Source organism: Palaemon carinicauda, chromosome 38 (assembly GCF_036898095.1).
Source record: "Palaemon carinicauda isolate YSFRI2023 chromosome 38, ASM3689809v2, whole genome shotgun sequence".
Taxonomy (NCBI): Eukaryota; Metazoa; Arthropoda; class Malacostraca; order Decapoda; family Palaemonidae; genus Palaemon; species Palaemon carinicauda.
The window spans coordinates 53,237,905-53,247,520 of record NC_090762.1 but is presented as its reverse complement, the minus strand read 5'-3'; the positions used below and the strand labels follow the sequence as shown (position 1 = coordinate 53,247,520).

At 38.0% G+C, this 9,616-nt stretch overlaps 1 protein-coding gene across 1 annotated transcript in view; it reads left to right on the top strand.

Moving 5' to 3' along the window:
- Positions 1–5,347, top strand: part of LOC137630335 (aggrecan core protein-like) — a 7,051-nt gene extending 1,704 nt beyond the window's left edge. Inside the window, exons 2-3 of the mRNA XM_068361771.1 lie at positions 1,560–2,762; positions 5,294–5,347. Of these exons, the coding sequence (XP_068217872.1) occupies positions 1,560–2,762; positions 5,294–5,347 (1,257 nt within the window). The remainder of the gene's footprint in view (positions 1–1,559; positions 2,763–5,293) is intronic.
- Positions 5,348–9,616: the final 4,269 nt, after the last annotated feature.

The following is a 9,616-nucleotide window of genomic DNA, read 5'->3' as shown; positions in this document are numbered from 1 at the left end:
TCATTGACGCCAATATCGTTTATTATAAATAAAGATTAAAAGAATATTCAATCAAAACCAGATAGGTAAACATGTTATAAAAGTTATATGGCATTAAGAAGACATGCTTCTGATATAAATCTAAAAATGCCACTAGCATTGTACGACGCATCATGTCCAAGAATCTTGGCAAGGATGAACTTGCCATCCTCACCCCAAGCCTCAAACTAACATCTATATCTTTCTGTGCTACAAGTGAGGCATTCATTCAACAAAAGCCTCACTGTCAAGGGTATCAAACAGTCGTCGCAATATGTGTGGCACTGTAACCGTTGGGTTATTCAGAAGCTTATTCAGACGGGTGAAATTTACAAGAGAAGTTGGACAGCAAAGTAAAGATCCAGAAAGTAAAGGAGTCCAAAAATCGAGAGAAAACTGAAGGAAACAATACAAATTTGGCCTGGAAACAAAATTAAAATGAAATCCGGTTCTCAACATTTGCAGATTTTTTTTTTTTTTTTTTTTTTTCATTCAGAAGATTCGTCTGCAAAAGATAATTCAAAACCAAGGGTCATGTGCAGGTAATTTATTAAAGAACGGTGGCATATCATACATACACTGTTTGAATAAAACCGTAATTTTAATCGGAAATTCTCCTTAAAAATACACTGATCTCAACCGTATTTCAGAAAATATAACCGACCGTAATTTAACTTTAACTTATTATTATCTTTTACGGGCTAGTGCCCGTAATATCAATCGTTTACGTCAATATATCCGTTTTTTTAAACGGTAAAAATCCTGGAATATATGTTACCAGATATTTACAGTTTTTCAATGCAGATTTTTAAGTGTACGTTATTCTTAACGTTTATTCTAATTTTGATTTTCTTTGAATGTAAGAAATAGAAAGGGTTTTGCGAATTTGTGCACAATGACGATTGGTAGAGATATTTCTTTATGAATTGGTACAGATGATTTAAAAAAAAAAAAAAAACTCATATTAAATTTTGATAGGTTAAGATACAGCTGATATGAAATACTATGCAAAATATAAACAAAACTTTAAAAATGTCAGGTATATTTCTTAACTATGTTATTTGCCTATGTAAATAATAATAATAATAATAATAATAATAATAATAATAATAATAATAATAATAATAATAATAATAACAAGAGCAATCAGATATTTCAGACCTCCGCCAATGAATCTACTGTAATATTATCCTAAAGTCTACGGACAACGCATCCCCTTTTCACATGCTGACTGTAAATGGCGAAAATTTTAGGTGGCGTATCTTCAGGTGAGAAAATTTTGGGTGGCAGTACTTCTGGTAAGAAAATTTTGGGGTGGAGGATTTTCAGGTGAAAAAAATTTGGGGAGGCGTATCTTCAGGTGAGAAAATTTTAGGTGGCGTACCTTCAGGTGAGAAAATTTTAGGTGGCGTACCTTCAGGTGAGAAAATTTTAGGTGGCGTACCTTCAGGTGAGAAAATTTTAGGTGGCGTATCTTCAGGTGAGAAAATTTTGGGTGGCAGTACTTCTGGTAAGAAAATTTTGGGGTGGAGGATTTTCAGGTGAAAAAAATTTGGGGAGGCGTATCTTCAGGTGAGAAAATTTTAGGTGGCGTACCTTCAGGTGAGAAAATTTTAGGTGGCGTACCTTCAGGTGAGAAAATTTTAGGTGGCGTACCTTCAGGTGAGAAAATTTTAGGTGGCGTACCTTCAGGTGAGAAAATTTTAGGTGGCGTAACTTCAGGTGAGAAAATTTTAGGTGGCGTACCTTCAGGTGAGAAAATTTTAGGTGGCGTACCTTCAGGTGAGAAAATTTTAGGTGGCGTAACTTCAGGTGAGAAAATTTTAGGTGGCGTACCTTCAGGTGAGAAAATTTTAGGTGGCGTAACTTCAGGTGAGAAAATTTTAGGTGGCGTACCTTCAGGTGAGAAAATTTTAGGTGGCGTAACTTCAGGTGAGAAAATTTTAGGTGGCGTAACTTCAGGTGAGAAAATTTTAGGTGGCGTACCTTCAGGTGAGAAAATTTTAGGTGGCGTAACTTCGGGTGAGAAAATTTTAGGTGGCGTACCTTCGGGTGAGAAAATTTTAGGTGGCGTACCTTCAGGTGAGAAAATTTTAGGTGGCGTACCTTCAGGTGAGAAAATTTTAGGTGGCGTAACTTCGGGTGAGAAAAATTTAGGTGGCGTACCTTCAGGTGAGAAAATTTTAGGTGGCGTACCTTCAGGTGAGAAAATTTTAGGTGGCGTACCTTCGGGTGAGAAAATTTTAGGTGGCGTAACTTCAGGTGAGAAAATTTTAGGTGGCGTACCTTCAGGTGAGAAAATTTTAGGTGGCGTAACTTCAGGTGAGAAAATTTTAGGTGGCGTACCTTCAGGTGAGAAAATTTTAGGTGGCGTAACTTCAGGTGAGAAAATTTTAGGTGGCGTACCTTCAGGTGAGAAAATTTTAGGTGGCGTACCTTCAGGTGAGAAAATTTTAGGTGGCGTAACTTCAGGTGAGAAAATTTTAGGTGGCGTAACTTCAGGTGAGAAAATTTTAGGTGGCGTACGTTCAGGTGAGAAAATTTTGGGTGGCAGTTCTTCAGGTGAGAAAATTTTGAGTGGCAGATCTTCACATGAGAAAATTTTGGGTTGCAGATTATCAGGTGTGAAAATTTTGGGTGGCGTATCTTCAGGTGATAAAATTTTATGTGGCAGTTCTTCAGGTGAGAAAATTTTGGGTGGCGTATCTTCAGGTGAGAAAATTTTTGGGTTGGCGGATCTTCAGGTGAGAAAATTTTGTGTGGCGTATCTTCCGGTGAGAAAATTTTGGATGGCTTATCTGCAGGTGAGAAAATTTTGGGTGGCGTATCTTCAGGTGAGAAAATTTTTGGGGTGGCGGATCTTCAGGTGAGAAAATTTTTGGGGTGGCGGATCTTCAGGTGAGAAAATTTTGTGTGGCGTATCTTCCGGTGAGAAAATTTTGGGTGGCTTATCTGCAGGTGAGAAAATTTTGGGTGGCGTATCTTCAGGTGAGAAAATTTTGGGTGGCATATCTTCAGGTGAGAAAATTTTGGGTGGCGGATCATCAGGTGAAAAAATTTGGGATGGCGGATCAGGCAAGAAAATTCGGGGTGGCGGATCAGGAGAGAAAATTTGGGGTGGCGGATCAGGCAAGAAAATTTGGGGTGGTGGATATTGACGTGAGAAAATTTTAGGTGGAGTATCTTCGGGTGAGAAAATTTTTAAGTGGAGTATCTTCGGGTGAGAAAATTTAGGTGGAGTATCTTCAGGTGAGAAAATTTTAGGGGGCGGATCTTCAGGTGGGAAAATTTTAGTTGGCAGATATTGAGGTGAGAAAATTTTGGGAGGAGGATCTTCAGATGAGAAAATTGTGTGTGGACATTCTTCAGGTGAGAAAATTTTAGGTGACAGTTCTTCAGGTGAGAAAATTTTGTGAGACAGATCTTCAGGAGAGAAAGTTTGAGGTGGCAGATCTTCAGGTAAGAAAATTTTGGGTGGTGGGTCTTCAAGTGAGAAAATTTTGGGTGGTGGGTCTTCAAGTGAGAAAATTTTGGGTGGCAGATCTTCAAGTGAGAAAATTTCGGGTGGCAGATCTTCAAGTGAGAAAAATTTGGGTGGCAGATCTTCACGTGAGAAAATTTAGAGTGGTAGATCTTCAGGTGAGAAAATTTTGGTTGGCGTATATTCAGGTGAGAAAATTTTGGGTGGCATATCTTCAGGTGAGAAAATTTTGAAGTACCAGATTTTCAGGTAAGAAAATTCTACGTGGCATATCTTCAGGTGAGAAAATATTGGGTGGCGTATCTTCAGGTGAGAAAATTTTGGGTGCCGTATCTTCAGGTGAGAAAATTTTGCAGTGGCGGATTTTCAAGTGAGAAAATTCTGGGTGGCAGATCTTCAGGTGAGAAAATTCTAGGTGGCGTATCTTCAGGTGAGAAAATTCTAGGTGGCGTATCTTCAAGTTAGAAAATTTTAGGTGGAGTATCTTCAAGTGAGAAAATTTTAGGGTGGAGTATCTTCAGGTGAGAAAATTTTAGGTGGCGTATCTTCAGGTGAGAAAATTTTGGTGGCAGTTCTTCTGGTGAGAAAATTTTGGGCGACGGATCTTCAGGTGGGAAAACTTTGGGTGGCGGATCTTCAGGTGAGAAAATTTTGGTGGCAGTTCTTCTGGTGAGAAAATTTTTAGTGGCAGATCTTCAGGTGAGAAAATTTTGGTGGCAGTTCTTCTGGTGAGAAAATTTTGGGTGACGGATCTTCAGGTGGGAAAACTTTGGGTGGCAGATTTTCAGGTGAGAAAATTTTTAGTGGCAGATCTTCAGGTGAGAAAATTTTGGTGGCAGTTCTTCTGGTGAGGAAACATTGGGTGGCGGATCTTCACGTGAGAAAATTTTGGGTGGCGGATCTTCACGTGAGAAAATTTATGGGGTCGCAGATCTTCAGGTGAGAAAATTGGGGGGGGGTCCGAATCTTCAGGTGAGAAAATTTTGGGTAGCGGATCTTCGGGTGAGAAAAATTTTTTTTTTTTTTGGGGGGGGGCGGATCTTCCGGTGAGAAAATTTAGGGTGGCGGATCTTCAGGTGAGAAAATGTTGGGTGGCAGATCTTCAGGTGAGAAAATGTTGGGTGGCAGATTTTCAGGTGAGAAAATTTTGGGTGGCAGATCTTCAGGTGAGAAAATGTTGGGTAGCGGATCTTCAAGTGAGAAAATTTGGGGGGGGGCGGATCTTCGGGTGAGAAAATTTTGGGTGGCGGATCTTCAGGTGAGAAAATTTGTCGAGGGGGGGCGGATCTTCGGGTGAGAAAATTTTGGATGCCGGATCTTCAGGTGAGAAAATTTGGCGGGGGGGGCGGATCTTCGGGTGAGAAAATTTTGGATGGCGGATCTTCAGGTGAGAAAATTTGGCGGGGGGGGGGGGCGGATCTTCGGGTGAGAAAATTTTGGATGGCGGATCTTCAGGTGAGAAAATTTGGCGGGGGGGGGGGTGGATCTTTGGGTGAGAATATTTTGGGTGGCGGATCTTCAGGTGAGAAAATTTGGCGGGGGGGGGGGGGGCGGATCTTCGGGTGAGAAAATTTTGGATGGCGGATCTTCAGGTGAGAAAACTTGGAGGGGGGGGGCGGATCTTTGGGTGAGAAAATTTTGGGTGGGGGATCTTCAGGTGATCCAATACTATTTCTATTCAAGAGTAAAGCGATTCCTCGTGTTATTTCCAAGTGTTCTGTATAAATTACTTGAGCGTACGTTCAACTGCATAAGCCATTCTAATTTAATTTGCAATTATAATGCAATTCACAGAATTTGGTTTTACATAATGCACCTTCATCTACTATACGGAATAACAAAGGTTAATTCTCAGTGTTAACTTTAACTAGTAAAATATAATCCATAATATAACATTTTCTTATTATTTCTTTTCATCCATCCCCGCGAATAATGGATTTCTAATTGTTGCTTTTTTATATGATTTTTTTTTTGCCAAAATATATTTATAAAACTTTAAACTGAATATCTATAATTGTGAATTTTGAAAAATAGGAAAATACAAACCAAAAAATAACGAATCTGATTTGACATTTGGTTTGGATTAGATTTATGAATTTGGGTAAGAAGGCCCAGCACGGAGTCCTAGGAGGACATTCGGTACCCATGTTCAACAAGTTGATAATACCGTAATTGCAAAATGACTGGACAACGAGACGGGAGAAAAGAAGCAGTAACGGAGTGCTGAAAAGTGAGGGGAGCTGCGAGGGAAAACAATAAGTGTGATTTTAGCACGCTATCTAGTTGCTACAAGGATCTCTTGGGCTTTATTGGTCTAATAAAACAAAATAAAAACCACTCGGGTAACCAGTTGTTAATTAAGTACACTCTAGCTAAAAGATCATTAAGAAACACAGCCCACGAGATATATTCAACTTGTCCTGAATGAATGTTACAGCCAAAGTCAGACCAGAACAACAAAAGACATTGATGACAGGTAATGTTGAAATTTAGAAATACCAAAGGACAGCATTGTATAATGAGGGGCCCGGTTATTGTCCTCCTGTTTTCTATTCTCAAACAAGAGCTGGGTTTAGTCCCCATTTACAATTGGAAAAGTGACTATCAAAGCATCGTAATAACCACAATAAGTTCTAGTTTCTCTATTATCTGGTGTTTCTAATATCTAGGGATGGGATTTTCGTAAACATTTTCCCAAATGAGACCATTTTCTGTTCAAGTAAGCAATTTACAGGTGCGTCAAAAAGTGAATCAAAGCATTTGTGTAAAAATACCCTGCTTTGCCTTCTGCTATGTTTTACTCTATCAATCAGTATATTACACTTAATTAGCCCGTATTTAAATAATATTATACTTCGATTCTTCTTAAAAATCAACTGGCACACTTACTTATTCACAGAAACAAACATTATTGCATTTCCTTGGAACATTTCTTTAAGCATAACTCACAAATATGGCCAACCACTTAGTCTCACTTTCAGCCACTTAACTTGTTATGCCATCAATATCGGGCTAACTTTCATATTTCAAACTAAAATGTCTTTTTTACATTCAAAGATCACCATTAGGTGAATCTTAGTAAATGGGTGGACAAAAGATTAGAGACTATCAATATTACAAATGGTAATCTATTATTTTGCAGCTCAGCATAATGAATAGTCCAATGGTCTATTAAAAAAAAGGTTATGAACCACCGGTTACCCCTTTTTGGAAGAAGTGAGATAAACTCTAAACCTACTTTAACTTAGCGTCACTGACCTTCGAGTTATATTGATTGATGCAGAGAAGTCATCATAAAGAAGCTATGCAATATCATTATCTAAATTACTTTGCCAGGCTGGAATATGACCAACAACCTTATAATAACTGAACTCTTGATTACTATGATGAAAAGCTAGCTTTTGTTACGTGGGGTTTCATCAGGAAAACTTATTGTTTTTATTCTGCTTCCTCACGGACTCATATTGTTCTCTTAAGACATTAGGTTTCTCCTGGTATATTAATAGGGTAGGATTACTTTGCTAAATTTGTTTTTATCTAGCTTATCAACAATAACGGTGAAAATATTTATATTTTCAGAGAAAACACAATCTAAGCAAAAAAACACCAGAGGAGCAGAATTTTGAAGGGCTGCTGTTAAGTGTAAATGTGACCCATAAAAGACAAGTATCCTAACCTAGAGAGATGATACAACCTCTTTGAAGGTATTTATGATTTCTCATGATCTAACAAATATACTTGACAGGATAGTATGGATTTGGAAGGATACCTCTAGGTGTGGTTATGAACTATCGTAACCTAACATAATCCTAGCCCAGCTTTACCTAGCTCTTGCCAGGCCTACCTAAGCATTGTAACCTGGAGAGGATCTTAGCCACTTGAACACCAGTATTTTGCCAAAACAAAGACTACCCTCCAAACCAAACCACAGGTGTTCATGATCATAATGTCCAATGCTGACCTCACTCCTACAGAAAACCTTGAGAAAATTCATATCTATTCGAAAGGAAACATCAAGACCACAGAACGTCATTTGAAAAGAAACCTCCAGAATACAATTCATTCTAAATATTCAAAACACTTGCCTTCATTCTAAAGGAAATTTCCACACCACTGCCTTCATTATAAAGAGAACCTCCAGAAACTCTATTCTAAAGGAATTCTTCTGAACAGTGGATTCCAAAGGGAATCTTAAAGATAGTGGCCTCAACTCTAAAGGGGGGCCTTAGGAACATTGACTTACATTCACGAAGGAATCCATAAGAAAACTAATCTCCATTCTCAAGGATACCCTTAGAGCACTGGTCTCCTACTCTAAACAAAAATTAAATAACACTGACATCTACTCTAAAGGGAACCTTCAGAACACTGACATCCATTCTAGAGGGACCCTTATAGGAGCTCTGACCTCTATTCTAAAGGAAACCTTAAGAACGCGGACCTTTACTCTAATCGGAACCTTAAGAACACAGGCTTATCCACAAAACGAAAATTTTGGGTATATCCAGGCGTCTTCCATATTATTATTATTACTAGCCAAGCTACAACCCGAGTTGGAAAAGCAAGGGCTCCATCATCGAAAAATAGCCCAGTGAGGAAAGGAAATAAGGAAATCAATAAACGATGAGAAAAAATGAACAATAAAATACTTTAAAAACATTGACATCAAAACAGATAGGCCTATGTCATATATAAACTATAAAAAGACTTAGCGTATCTTACAGTTTGTAGACTTAGGTTAACCCATACACGCCAGCCAAAAGCATGTACTTTCAAAAGCTACGCTGATTGTTTGTAAATTTGTTTTGCCGCGTGCAAGACATGGGTTCATGCTATCTAACAGTCCGTGGGACCATAGCTACAAGAAAATTCATAAATGAATTGATTATTTGTAATCTTTGCCTCCCATTTGCATCTTCTTAGAATTCTGTCTTCTTTTTCAGGATCTGGTCAAATGTGGATGAATTTCCTTTTAAATTCCTGTTGGTGACCCAAAGGTCCAATAGATGTGTGACGAGCCAAAAGTAGGTTGTGAGCCAAAGGCGTGATGAATGCAACTGAGTACTTTATTATAGACACATCGAGTATATATACACACTAGGTCCCGGCAAGAAGGTTACAAAAGACAACATGCTATTTCTTGTCCAACCGGCAACCGGTTCTGTTAACAGTTAGCAATGAGAGATAGTCAGACAGGTTGATGCAAGTTGCTGTCAGTGCGAGGGGAGAGCGAAGATACAAAGGATAATATATACAAAAAAGAGAAATTTCATTACTATGTACGATCGTGTGACATACGGGTGGTACAGATGTAATTAAAGTTAACATTTTAATATTGCCCGAGTACCACAAACTTTCACATGCTTATCTAGTCAGAATTTAAGGAAACGAGTAACATACACAGAACTTTATTGGCCATTTAGAATATTACCCATATGAATACAGTATGCTACAATTCTGGCAGGTGTTACAGCATATAGCAAAGGATACACAAGTACCTGAACGGACCTTAATTAGTGTAGTGATATCGTGATGTAACTTGACCATATACAGTTATAAATGGTGTAATTAGTATTCCATACATTCTTGTTGTATTATGACAAGTATAGTATCGTGTTATGATTTCTGTTTTATTTGTTATTATTATTATTATTATTATTATTATTATTATTATTATTATTATTATTATTATTATTATTACTTGCTGAGCTACAACCCTGGTTGGAAAAGCAGGATGCTTTAAGCCCCGGGGCCCCAACAGGGAAAATACCTCAAATGAGGAAAGGAAACAAAGAAAAATAAAATATTTTAAGAACTGTAATAACATTAGAATAAATATTTCCTACACAAACTATAAACCCTTTAACAAAACAAGAGGGAGCGAAATTAGATAGAATAGTGTGCCCGAGTGTACCCTCAAGCAAGAGAACTTTATCCCAAGGCAGTGGAAGACCATGGTGCAGAGGCTGTGGCACTACCCAAGACTAAAGAACAACGGTTTGATTTTTGAATGTCCTTCTCCTAGAAGAGCGTTAAATTAATTGAATTAAGGATTAGTGAAACTAGTTAGTTTAGTTGATCTGGGTAAATATTAGGTTATATATATATATATATATA